We start from the raw sequence: 13,242 nt of genomic DNA on the forward strand, positions 1-13,242 counted from the left end.
GGTTCCATCTAGTCGCGCCGTCCGCATTACGCTGTTTTACAACTGTACTGCTTTCCTAGTAGATTTTTTTCTGCGACGGCTCCGCTCATTTCCAGACTCTCCACATGGATTCAACATATATCGAGTTGAATGGATATGGCTTAAGCCACGCACGCAAGCCATAAGCCATACCGCAACTGATGTTCATCCCGCAGAAGATGCTGAAGCCGAGCCGTTGCTCACTGGGTCTTACAGGGCTCGGCTTACTTGACACGGTAATCCGTGACTGGCCCCTTGTTGCGGCTGGCTTGGCACACAGCCTGAAGCAAGCCATGTGAAGGCAGGCATAACTCGTAGTGGGTGAGTGGCTTGCCACGCAGCCGAATCATTCGAAGTTGCAAAATCCTCCCCCCACCGGTGGAGATTCCCGGAAGCAAGGACCACAAACGCAAAACAAAAAAAAAAAAAAAAAACAAAAAAAAAGGTAAAAGAGACAAGCCTGCATATTACAGTAATGTTGGATGCAGCTTCTATTTAATGAACTTTCATTTGACTGGGACGTGCGAAAGTAAGAGTGCATTTGTGAGTGGATAAGAGAGCTTCCACCTCGACTGTGTAACTACTCGGTAGCGAACTCGCAGTTGGTTGATGTAACGTGAATGAGCCAGCTTTTACTCAACTGCCTCAACCCTCGGCCAATGCCTTCTTCTTGAAGTGCCAGGCGGGATCACAGTCGCATCAGTAACCCGAGGGTAATTCACGACTCGGAATGGATTCTACCAACTCGAGGAAGGCCTTTGGAGTCCAGTGGTACTAGCCCGAGTCGTTGGTAATATTGACTGGAAAGTACAGGCGAGATGCAATACATCTGGTTTTTGGGTCCTCCCAGCGGCACAGTAATTCGCGTCTACGAACACCATGCCTCGCTATCGAACGGAGTTAGGCATGCAAGACCCCGCGCTTGCCAGTTTTAGTGGGCATCAGCGCGAAATGAACTGAAGTTGGAGCGCCGCTGAGTGAAACGCCAGCAGACCTATTATAGGTGCTCCTGGCGCTGTAACTGCAACCGTCCTTCACTTCGACGGGCCTTACCTCGCACTCTGGCACGTGCAGTAGGTGCATGCCTGAATTGACAACAGAAATAACGGCCTCGGGATTTGTTTCCCTTCATCTTCACAACCACGTGAATATCCTACGAGGCAGTTGTGGCTGCTTGCAAATCAGGTCAGCATGTTCTGCATGATGAGTGCCGCTTAAATACGATGCTTGTGATCGGCTGTGTCGGCGAAATGCCTCTTGCGTGTTCCAGATCAATCCTCGGGCTCCAGTTACGGCGCTGATTCGAAAACCACAAGTCGACAGCGTAATTCAACCCGTAGTTGATATATACGCTTTTGCCCGACTGCAGTATTTCTGTAATATTCATGTCCTGGCGCCATTGCTCCATGGGACAAGTAGGCCACGGCGTGAAGCCTCGGGCGAAGCTGGGCAAAGCATTCCTCAGGTTTTTCTTCGGGTAGATGGCCAGAGACATGCATTCTCACGAGCAACGGCGCGAATTTATTGAGGGACTTCGCAAATCAGAAGCTTCGTATTACGAAGGATAGGTCATTGCAGCTAATTAGCACATGTCACAGTTCCGTATACACTTTTGGGTCTCAATAGCGGGTAACAACGTTCCTTCATCATTCAGGTTGCAGTAAATTTGTATTATTTATTTACAATCAAGTACAATAGCTATCACTGTAGCGAGACCAGTCGAAACACACATTCTGGACGACCAACGCCGTCGCGCCATAAATCCATCTAAGTGGTTCTCTAATACCAGCTGTCAGGTCCAAAGTAACCCTTCGCCGGCATCTCAGTCAAGCGAACAAGCGGAGCGTCACCGCCGCCACCATCCATGGTGTTGCCATTGACGAGATTACCCCACCAGTTAATATCGACCTCCTTCCACTGCACAGCAAAGAAAATAATGATGGCCGAGAAGGCAACGCCGCCTTGGAGGCCGGCGGCGAGAACGTAGTTGTACTTCTCCCACCACGCCAACTTGTAGCGCCTGAGATACCACATAAACGCGATCGACATGTAGACGGAGCCAACCCAGTAGGACAGGTTGGTAGGTGCCCAGGTAATCATACCATTGAAAACAAGCGAAGGGTGAACGTGCTTAAGCCAAGAAATCGGGGTAAACAATCCGATGTTGAGCACGGCGAAAAGACCAGCGGGTAAAGACGACTTGGCGCCCGAGCGCATGTTCGGTCCAAAGCGCTTGACGGTCCACCAAGCCAGCGCAACGAGGAAACCAAGCAGGAAGCAGTATTTCATAGCAGGGTAGAGTTGAGAGAAGACTCGCTCAGGACCGAGCGCGCCCCAGACAACCGATGACGAGAAGAAGACAACTGCAGAGCCAGCACATGTGAAGCGTTGTTTCTGGTCTGGTGTGCAAATACCTTCGATATTGTGGTCAACAAAGTTCACAACGGCATAGCAGACGAGGGCAGTAATGAAGGCGCTGGTGACCTGGCCACGGTACATGGCACGTGGGGGCACTTTAGCATAAAAGCCCATCTTTTGATCGCCAAGGTAGTTATCAGCTTGGCCATTAATATTATAGCCAAAAGCCTTGACGAACATAAGCGCTTCAGGGTGACCAGGAAGTGCATAGCCAACAATAAGTTCCGTAACAACGTTCAGGCCTTCCGTCGTTCCAGAGATGGCGTAAAGATAACTCATAGGGACAAGGAAAACCAGGTTCAAGCCAATCACGAAGAAAATAGTCCAAACTGGGGTATCGAGTTGTGTCCAAGTCGTCAGGATAATGATGGAGAAAATGAAGGCAATCAGGGCAATGGAAAGGAACCACCAGTCAGGCACTTCAGGATAGGCGCGCATGAGGTCGGTAAGTGGGTTGTCAAAGCCATCGTAGATCGACTCGTCATAGCTCGCCAAAGCACTGAACTCTCTTCTGGCTTCGCCGAAGCGGCCGGTGAGAACAGCTTTGGTGATGCGAGCAGTTCCGCCGCCAGTACGCTTGATCATGGAGCCAGCTGAACCCAACATGGATTTGGTAGAACGAAGAAGAGGTCGCCAGGCGTCCAAGCAGATGAAGACCATAGTGAGAGGATAAAAGGCAAAGAATGCACCGTACAGCATCAGGTTACCAGCTGAATAGAAAGCAGGCGAGTATTCCTGGTAAGCTGTCTCGTTGATGATAGCGGTGCCTGGAACAAGGATCCTCTGGATCTCATAGTGGCCACCGGTATTGTTGAAAATGCCAGATGAGTTGATGGGTAGGTAGGCAGTGTTGCTGATGTTCGTGAAATAAAGGCCAATAATAATAAGACCTCCCAGAACAGCTCCCAAGAACTGTTGCAAAGTAGCAAAGAACGGGCTCTGCAGAGGTTGGACAACGTAGCTCATAACGTTCCAGTCGAATGTGGGGATAGGATTGAAGCCTAGGCCTTGCTGTGAGCCAGTAATGAGATTGACTTTGAAGTTGTTCGGTGCGATCCAGCACATCCACGCAAATGTGCTTAGTGCAGTGAACAGGTAGTCCGGGATCCAGAAGTAGACGAACATGGCGCCAAAGACAATAAAAAAGAACTTATAGCGCGTCAGCGTCCAACCGTGGATGGACTCGCGGGCCTCGCCGACAAGAAGCGCTCTATTGAGGGCGACCGTTGGCAGAACACTGGGCCAGATAGCTTCAACGGGGTAGATAACGAAGCGGCGCATAAGCCCCGAAAACCCGATACCCATCATTTGAGTTGAGAGCAGAAGAAGGATTCCGTATCCAGGGTTGAGCCACTTGTCTTGGTAGAAAATCTCTTGTGTCTGCAGGTTATAAAAGACATAAGCGGTACCAAGACTAACGTTAAAGATGATGGTTGACAGCATCTGCTCTTTGTACGTCCAAGGCCCTGGGTTGAGAGAGATGCGCTGGCCGCGGACAGTGAAGCCCCAGTCTGGTAGGATAAACGCCAACGCAAGACCGCAAGGGTACAGGAGAATCTGAATAACGGCCGACGTAATGGTGATACTCGGAAAACGTGACTGGAACAGTGCATTGGTGAACTGGCCGATAACAGCCCAGATGTATCCCAACAAATGAGCCCGGATTGTCTCGCACGTCATGTCCGGGTCGTCTTCCGGGGTGGTGATGGAGCGCACCTCTGGGTATGGCGAATAGAACCGATTGAGAGCTGCCTCAGTTCGAATTTCCAGAGACCAGTCTTCCTCTGCACCTTTGTCCAAGGGCCCCTCCAGGAGAAGCTGTATCTTCTCGCGAGTCGCCGCGGGAAAATTGTAGTCGTACTCGTGGTAGTCGAGCATCTCGATCAGAATTTGGCGAGCTTCCTCAGTCGAGATTTCGTCAATCCGGCCGACGACATACTGGAGATCGTCGCGAGGGGCGACAGCGTTCTCACCATCGCCTCCAAACGCAGAGACAACATGGGCCAGATCGGGCCCTTTGTGGTCGAGCCTGTCATCAGGGGAATGGGTTGGCGACCCGCTGTCGTGAGCGACAATGTCTTGCCCGTAAGGTGTCTTTTCAGCCATGGTGCTGTGTTAGGAAGTAACACTAAATCGGAAGAGAGAAGTTGGCAAAGAAAAGACTGGCCCAGTACAGTAGGGACAACTGTACAATGGGCACGCAGACACAATTGAGACAAAGTGACAAAAAGTTTGGGAGTAAGCAGGGAATGGCAGGTATATATCACCGGGAGCCAGACTACCGCGGCAGTCCAGATTCCAATGGCCCTTCAATTGTTGGGTAAGACCATAGAAACTTGCAAATGGGAAGACAAAACCGCTAGTGAATGGCACGGAACAACGGCATATGCAACGCTACACATTGGCAGGACTAAATCCTGACCACCTTCCTAGATAGACTGTCGATTCAGCCTCTGGAACAAAAATCCCTTCCAGGAGAAGGGACCTCCGGCGAGAATGAGCCAATCCTAATGCGCTATTACGATAGGGGAGGGCGCTTGTGGTGGCCACAATTCATTCTTAGACCGGGGGGAAATGCTCGCGTGGGAAGCCAAAGTCTTGGCGGGAAAAATTAGAACGCCACTGTGGGAGACAAACGAGACTCGCAGGACTTGTGCTGAGTGTGGCTGCCCAGCTGACCAGCCGTTCCGAGGCATGGTGCAGTCTCCGTGTCGACCAGTTGTATCCGGCTCTTACTCTGGCCTGAGCCAAAGGAACTATTGCCAATCTGTTATCAGCGGTGGCGGGGCGGCTGTATCTGTGCCAGTTCCAGCCCAATCCGCTGACTTGACTATAGCGCGAATGGGTGGCAATTCAGCTTGATAACTAGCACCAAATAGGCAGTTGCCCCAGCTGGCTCAGGAACTTTTGTCTGGGGCTTGATCCCTAGACGCCAGCCACGCGGGGGAGACTGACCACTGACTTGCCTGCCACGAGGGGAAAGGAGTCTCGCCAAGGCCGTCTGTATGTAGAATCAATCGCCCAGCTTTTCTCGGGCGTCGTATCTCAGCCGGCAGCGCTTGGCTGGCTTCGGGCCAAGACTTTACAGGGCGCTGTTATGGCCGTATTCCGGCTGGGCATTCCTCTGTGGCGCCGAAGGGCAAGGCCTGTTGATAAAATGGCAGCAACATGATGGGCCTTGCCCGAGAAATTGATCCCATCAAACGGCGCAGGGCAGGCCAGTATTCTGGAACAGTATCCAGAAAATTGCCTGCATAAGTCCATGCACCTACAAACAGACCATACTTTTCATGTCTCATTTTCAGCTCAGGGCGACGAATCAGCGTTCTAGCAAAAGTCTTTTGATCCTGCTCTAGACGGCCCAAGACACCTTATCTGCCGTAGACTAAATTAAAGTATGCTCGCAACCGTGCTTATGCCAGCCCCATAAGACTTCATGCATGGCACTTCACCCTTCTCGGACAATAACCGAGTCATTTTCTCTAATCACCTATTTCCCCGTGGAGAGTCTCAGAAGGATTCCCGAAGCTCGTTTGTTTAATCAACACTTGCCTTATTAGCTCACAAAAGTTACCCAGCCAGGATCAGCTAGAGGATGCGCTTTCGCAGCAGGACAAAGAGAGGACTATGTACAGCCACAGATTCGGTCTTCCCCGCATGCGCCACGTACCAGTAAATGGTGAGCTTATGCTTGGCGATCACGTAAAAAAAAATAGAATTCCACTACGGGCGGGAATTGGGTAGCCGCAAGCAGGAGTGGGCCACAGCGTGCGCCGAATGGGGGCATTAGACACTGTTGCTCAGTCCCGTGCTGACGCGTAGAACAAAACTAGCTAGGCTGACCGTATTGCACTAGCTCACCCAGGAATTCAGAATGTCGCGCAGATTGAGAGGAAGTGACGCCCCAGCAGGAGGTTTGCACGTTTTCACCAACCTCGACCTAGTGTTGAACACTGCTGCTACCCTAGATAGCCCGGAAGAACTCACCTACAATATATTATAAAGGCCCATGAAAAAAAAACCGTAACATCGTGGTCGAGTTTATCTTTATCGCCCATACTATGCATGTATGTACTGATTGGCCCAACCCCGTGGAAATTGGGGGCTCGAACAGGGTTTGGGTAAGTTGAAGTTTTATCAAATTAATTTACGTTCATCGCTCGATGCCAACACCTTTTACCACATCTAGTGGTGCCAGTGACCCCCTCGGCCAGTTTCAATAGCTAGATAGCATGGCTTTCTGCCTCTCGCGACCATCGTGTTCACTGTTGGCCTGCTTCCACTACTAATAACGGAATGCTTGGCAGTCTTTGGCGAAATACAGATTAGAGCCTTCACTTCTGAGTGTCCCCAGGCATGAGACGCGCATGAGACTAGATCCATATATCCCTATTGAAGACTGCAAGTAGCATCGCGTCGATTATGCTGATTGTCATAAGAGACACGGGGCAATTAATTGGTCGGCGATTTCCTGATCGGGCGAGCTGCAGTGACATGTCTAGTCTGGACATACGCCACATACTTTTATAGTCACCAAAAATTGCAAGCCTCCCTGATCCAAGCCTGCTAGTAGACTCGCAGAACTTACGGTCAGACCCTGCGGCCGCATTTTCGTCTCCCATCCATCCTAACGGGTTAGAGTGGCTTGAGGTCCGGCCGGCAGCGGTTCCCTGCTCTGGCTTTTGTTGAATTGCCAAGTCGGCTATGCGGCATCCCGTGTTTGGCGCGATTGATCCTTTACCTTCGTCCAGTTTAATAGCTCAAATCCTGCCTCGCGTTCATTGGACTGTTCCAAACCCGAGGTACTTTCGTAGCCCTGTCTTCCTCGCGCCACCAGCCCTTGCCGCCTAGAAGAACCTTTTACTGTGGTGGTGGCGGTGGCGCGCACAAAATATACTTCCTTCTTGCTGCAACATACGGCGAATCTAGCCGCAATGATTTGTCAGGCGACACGGCTCAGCTTTTCAGACCGGTCGGAGCACATAGAGTTCGGCCGGCCTTGTGACCCCGAGGCTCACGGGGCCCGGGAGAAGGCAGCGGCAACTCCGCCAGTGTTCGTTCTACACGCAGAAACCAGATGATGTGTTTCAATATGCTCAAGTGCATGGGATTGGAGCAAAGACCTCACTGTATCCTACATGGAAATTTCCCGCAACTTCAGCTATCATTATCGTACTCTAACTCTTCGTACCTTCATCCACTAGCACTGTCCCCAGAGCATCGGCTTTGGTACATCATTGGGAGATCCAACCTCTTTCTATGTGCCAGTCGATGATAACTAGTCAATGTCTATCGGGCATGAAAGCTCATAAAACTTCCGAGATACTGCGTGAAAAGCAGTACGTGCCTCGGTAAAGCTGCGTGGTCAATCGGCGGCTCTACTAATTGATCGAACTCAGCCTCAACAACCGCGGGAACGGTGGCTATCCATCATTTGCGGATGCCTCTAACGAGACAGCATTAAGGGACATCACTAGCAAAAAGAATTGGTATTGCAACTGCAATAGAACTGCTGCTTATGATGGACTGGAAGGTGTGGCAGTACTGAGGTTTTCCGCAGGCACATAAGTCCAAACGAACCTCGGCAGTACAACTTCAGCACTCGTCTACTTTGACTTCAACTCACTTGTCTAGACAAAATGGATCAAATTCAAGCGGCAGCACTAAAACAAAAGGGGTGGAGGCTGAAACGACTCAGGTCATCATTCTCTTAGCAAAGCACTCACTATAATCTCTTTATCTCCAAACTATGTCCCCTGCCGCTTGCGTTTCAGTGTAACTTCTCGAACGGAAGCCATGATGAATTTGGAGGTACTAGATCCTACTTGTTCCTCTCCCGGCTGATATGCTTAACCGTGGCGAGCCAATCTCCGCCGTATGCGTGTAGTGACTTTCCCGAGTCAATGTCCTCCTCTGCGACGTGAAAGAGTTCTGCAACGCTCCACCCACAACAGCGAGAACCAATTCAGTGGTATCTTCTACCGTCAGGCTACTTTGAGGTTGTTTCTGAGGAGAGAGCACGCTGGATTGTCTCCCTGCGCTTTTTCATTGCGTCCCAGCCTTGGCCATGATGCCGAACAGGGTACCATCGTAGTATTTAAGGTTATTCAGATCAGCAACCCGCAACATCCCGCGTGTAGGTACTTTATTTATCATCTCGGGCACCAGGGAACCGAGCCTGGTTGGTATGGCTGGCCAACGCACTCTCGATCATGGCCTGTGCGTCCTTGACATCGATGTTGAGTGGCTCACGCCACTCGAGGGCATAGCTAACAGCCTCCTACTTTGCTACCGCGTCGAACCCCTTGGCAATATCAACCGAAATTGGGTACAATTTTACGCCTTATGCCGCCTGAATCACCCGGAGCGAGGTGCATTTTAATACCAGACAACCTCAAAGCGACTCTTGGGTTTTCCAGGACCGGTATTGCCCGTCGGCTGAGTACAATAAAGTGACCTTGCCCCGGTGTCTGTTCGCGTGGAAGGCCTGTAGCGCGGGTAGAATCGCATTTCGGACACTCAATGGACGACTAGCGGACTCGTGCCGGCCAGCATGTTTACATTTACTATGTTTCCGGAATCATTCGGGCTTAGCGCCGGGCAAGCTAAACTACCACCACAAATGTGCTAGTGGTAATTATTCGGGCGACTCCGCCGATGCCGCCCTCACCATGAATGTGTCAGATTACGGCCAGCACGAGGGAAGTGATAAGAGAGATCGCGGGTAGATATAGTAACTACAATAGTATGACTATATTTTTCACTAAAGAGAGAACCCTCCACCTTGTGCCCTCGCAGGGACTACGCACTCTTATGGCGGCTTCCTCACACGCGACACGGCCCGTGCCGTGACAAAATGTCATGCTGGCTTATAATGCCCTTGTTGCGCGGGAATGCGGTATGGCCTTGGCTGGTGGCCACCTTCATGTTAATCTGGAGCACTATTCCGGAGTCAGCCGTGCAAAATTTCTGTCCAATACACCCGAAGGGCGCAAAGACACTCCGGCAGGATGCTGATGATTACTGTTGTGGCGAGGGGGAATTGTGGTCATCAGCGACTGGAAGACGCGCCCACAGACAACGACAACATTCTGGCGAACATTCGCCGCGCGGGAAGAAACTGCTCTTCTGACATTAGTTTCTTGACGCACTCGAGCGCTAATGTCTAAGACAATCCCATTCAATAATACTGAGAAATAATGGCGTACTCCCTGTCGAGGTTGGATATTTTGAGCGGGACGGCACTGGCACAAAAGCGGGCGACAGACTCAATATGCAAGGTAGCCTCGATCATGGCGGGTATTACGGCTTTGCTCAAAGTCGTTGAGGTCTTTCGTCTCAAGACCATTTCTCGCCAACCTAAATTTCCAGAACGCAAAGGCCCACCATTCTATTGCGTTGATGACATGAATATCCGAATCCCGAGCGCAGTAGTCAAATCTCTCCTTCCTACACGATCATATATCCAGAATGGTAAAATACGTGTGCTCGTCAACAAATGTGCTAAAATGGGAGTAGATGTGCTCAAATATGACGCTCCATTTTGGTGATGCAGGCTTCCGCAGAGCATATGACCAAGGCGTATGTGGTATGCTGGATTGTTTGCATAGGGCCCCAACTTCCACCATGGTTAGCGGTCCCAGTGAGCAGATTGCGAAGGTTTCTATTGATGTCAAAGATCAAACAATATCCTGCACCCTACTGAATATTCCGTATGCCTTACATCGTGGGCAGGTGGACCGCATATTGTCTCATTTGAGGCATTGGCCGATGGGCGGTGTTTTCCCAAACGACATACAGTTGCATCCTTGTTGAGAGAAATCACTGTGGCCATCGAGGGTGTTCTGTCTGCTTCGTATCTCAATCGTCAGGCTCGCGAGTTGCTGAACTTTCGCAAAGCACTCGAGGCATGAAGTTCCGGTCATCTCAGTGAAAAGACCTCGGGCTGGGCTGATTTTACCCGAAAACAGTTGAGTTCTCAGCAAGCTTGAAAAGTCTACTTGGCAGGTCATATAGGACGAGCTTATCTATTGCATCAACGAAAGAGGGATGAACTGGAGAACGCCTACCGCGGCAATGACGGCTTGCTGGCAAAGTGGTATAAGCTAGCCATTCAATAGCTAATGGTCAATTGGGCAGTTTGCTTAATTTCCTCGGGCTATTGAATCGCCCACTCATACATTTGATCGCTAAACTTTTTGGTTCGAGCCAGCGGCAACTGCACAGGCAGGAGTGTGACTCCGTCCTCGAGGCACGGTGTTGCGCCAAAGATCGTGGCCTACCTCCTAATTGTGGTCGACCTATACCCTAATATGAGTGAGCAAGGGGGAGCCTCCAGTAAGTAGGGGACGAAAGTTTTCACTGGGACACAGAGTATGTCGTAATTGAGCGCGACTTGTCTCTTCCAGACCTGTGCGCCTTCATGGAAGGACATCACATTAATGCCGTTGCTCCTTTTCCCTGCCGGTGGATGGTGGGACATGACATACACAATTGCGAAGCATATCCATCATCGCATGTCTCCTAAACAGGCTAATACTGTAGTGTCCTTAATATACTGCTTAATCACCCACCCTCTCCTACTGAGCGCCGCTGACGGTTAGCCGACCACTATTGTAATCACATCCAACAGTGGCCCTGGTAGCTCTGCTGTCAAGATCTGTTCTACACCTAACAGCGCTCCGTAAGTTAAGATCACGGCGGCCGCAAGGCCCGTTTTCGTCATTGACAGACTGGCAGCCCACTTCATCGCGGCAACTAAAATGGCGTGTCGCAAAGGGCACGCTACCGGATGGCGATGGCCACAAATTGCCCGAAGCCATGGTGTACAAGCTATTCTCTCCAATCGTCAATTATACCAGTGGTTTGAAACTCATGCAGCGAGTCTATCTTGCTGCTGATTTTCAGGCTAGGACCGCCACTGATGCTGCAAAACTCTGCACGGCTGCTTGTCTTAATATAAACCTTTCAAAAGGTCCGATGTACACCTATGTTGCTGCGGCTTTCTTCTGCACAACGGCCTGGAGCTCCCTGCTAATTACTGGCTTGTTTTCATGATTTTAGTGAGCTTCGTATGCCTGCGGATCGTCTTAAACCTGGCTCAGAGCACTCTAGCTACGTCTTCATGTGTCCGAACAGCTCTAGGGTAGCAGCGAAGCCGGTGAGGAATACGGTCGGCGACAGCGATATTCATGGGGAAGAGATCGTAGACAGCATCAAGGTTCAACATAGCCTTGCGCAAACATCAGATCCAAAGCGAAGAGAGCAGGTCGACCAAGCGCACGAGCTTGAACAAACCCCGATAGACTCTGGCTGCTTACCCGGTGGCGTCTACTGGAGCTTTTGCGATGTCTATCTTCGGTGATTAAGAAACCTGACAGTTTCCAGCAAGATCTTACACAAAGTTGCTGTGACGCTAGTTATCATCACGGATGTTGAGACTTTGAGCAATATTGGTATCGATCCCCTTGACTGGATCGAGCTCATTGTTGTTTTCAAGAGTGCCACTAATAAATGCAGCTGACTTCACCGGTGGAAATACATCGGGACGACGGACAGTGGTTCACAGTGGTGTTGAGTTCGTAGGGTCCATCGACCCAGTGTCTTGGTCCAGCCAGCACGAGTTCACAGACCTGAATCATCAGATCATGGATTTTCAGTATTGATTTCCTTTTCCTCGTTCTTCCTTATTGGTGTGATGCAGCACCAAGTAGTGGAGGTTGCTCAGGCTTGGCAAGCGTCGAACGCTGTCTTGTCTGTCCACTTCTGCGAGCGAGTTGATCCTGGGCCAAGGCTGTTCCCCGGTATAGCCGTTCCAAGAATTATCACAGAAGCGTCAAGCTGCAAGGGTTAAGAGGTTGAGCACCCGCGCTCAGTGTACTGAGTAAGTTGAACACGAGCCGTGCGAGCCTCGTCATTTGGTATCCGGTCGGGCGGAAGGCACTGGCTAACGTTAGGTAGACCCGCACACCCTTTTTTCTGGAAAATATTTTGCAGGTGGAAATTGGAATGCAAGGCTGCGCCAGGGGTTCAGGGTCTAGACAGCCACCAGCGACTAGCAAAAGGAGTGTGTTGTCTCCACAATGAACGTGGATATGGCGCGTGGTCTTCTGCAAGGCACGGGGCGAAAGCTGACAGTGGAAATTAATAGCTGCGCCCGGTTATTGTCAACCCCTTCAGCGTTGCCTACATCGCCTACATCGCATACATCGACTGCTTTGTTGGCGCTCTGCAAACACCATACCCAACCTTCAAGTTGGTAATGGGAGAACAGGGCAGTGCATTTCAAAATTGTAGTCGAAATGCTTCAACGCCTTTCGACCCTCTCTGTAGGTACCATAGCAAACCAGCGTCCAATAACAGAGAATGGAGATTCCAACCCGCATCCCCGCCGACCAGCTAGCACGCAGCACCAGCAACTACATGACTCTCCGCCTCCCGCCACCAAATCCGCTCACTCGAGGCCAGGACAAGAGCTAATAAGAGCCCAGAGGCTACTGCGCCGCAATATTTGAACCTGGCGAAACGCAAGAGGGCTTGGCAGCGCATCTGACTGACCTCTTGTAGATGCTGCCCTATTTTGATTGCAGCTCTGTACAGAGTACTCCGTACTGTCTCTTCACCAGTCGTTACCCAGAATACAGTGGGTTGAAGGTAATTCCGAGTGAACTGCCACCAAATCGCCAATCCTTTAGCGCTCGGAATTACCTGTAGGCACTGTAGCTGCCACTCCGTCTAACGTATCCGTACTGGGCCGTCTAATCTTAGCGTTTGTGAGTGGACCCAAGGCGAAGCCACTGCCACGCT

General features: G+C 50.8%; 2 protein-coding genes across 2 annotated transcripts; one reads left to right on the plus strand and one right to left on the minus strand.

Annotated features, from left to right (window-relative positions):
* Nucleotides 1–1,797: 1,797 nt before the first annotated feature.
* Nucleotides 1,798–4,542, minus strand: LMH87_010635 (uncharacterized protein; the record flags this gene model as incomplete). Its single annotated transcript, XM_056197821.1, has 1 exon — nucleotides 1,798–4,542. The coding sequence occupies one exon, from the start codon at nucleotides 4,540–4,542 to the stop codon at nucleotides 1,798–1,800; it is 2,745 nt and encodes a 914-aa protein (XP_056054832.1).
* Nucleotides 4,543–7,734: 3,192 nt separating this feature from the next.
* LMH87_010636 (uncharacterized protein) lies at nucleotides 7,735–8,004 on the plus strand (the record flags this gene model as incomplete). The annotated part of the gene is made up of 2 exons (XM_056197822.1): nucleotides 7,735–7,775; nucleotides 7,836–8,004. 2 exons carry the CDS (start codon nucleotides 7,735–7,737, stop codon nucleotides 8,002–8,004), a joined length of 210 nt encoding a protein of 69 aa, XP_056054833.1.
* Between the last annotated feature and the right edge of the window lie 5,238 nt (nucleotides 8,005–13,242).

The sequence above is a fragment of the Akanthomyces muscarius genome, chromosome 5 (genome assembly GCF_028009165.1).
Source record: "Akanthomyces muscarius strain Ve6 chromosome 5, whole genome shotgun sequence".
Lineage (NCBI taxonomy): Eukaryota > Fungi > Ascomycota > Sordariomycetes > Hypocreales > Cordycipitaceae > Akanthomyces > Akanthomyces muscarius.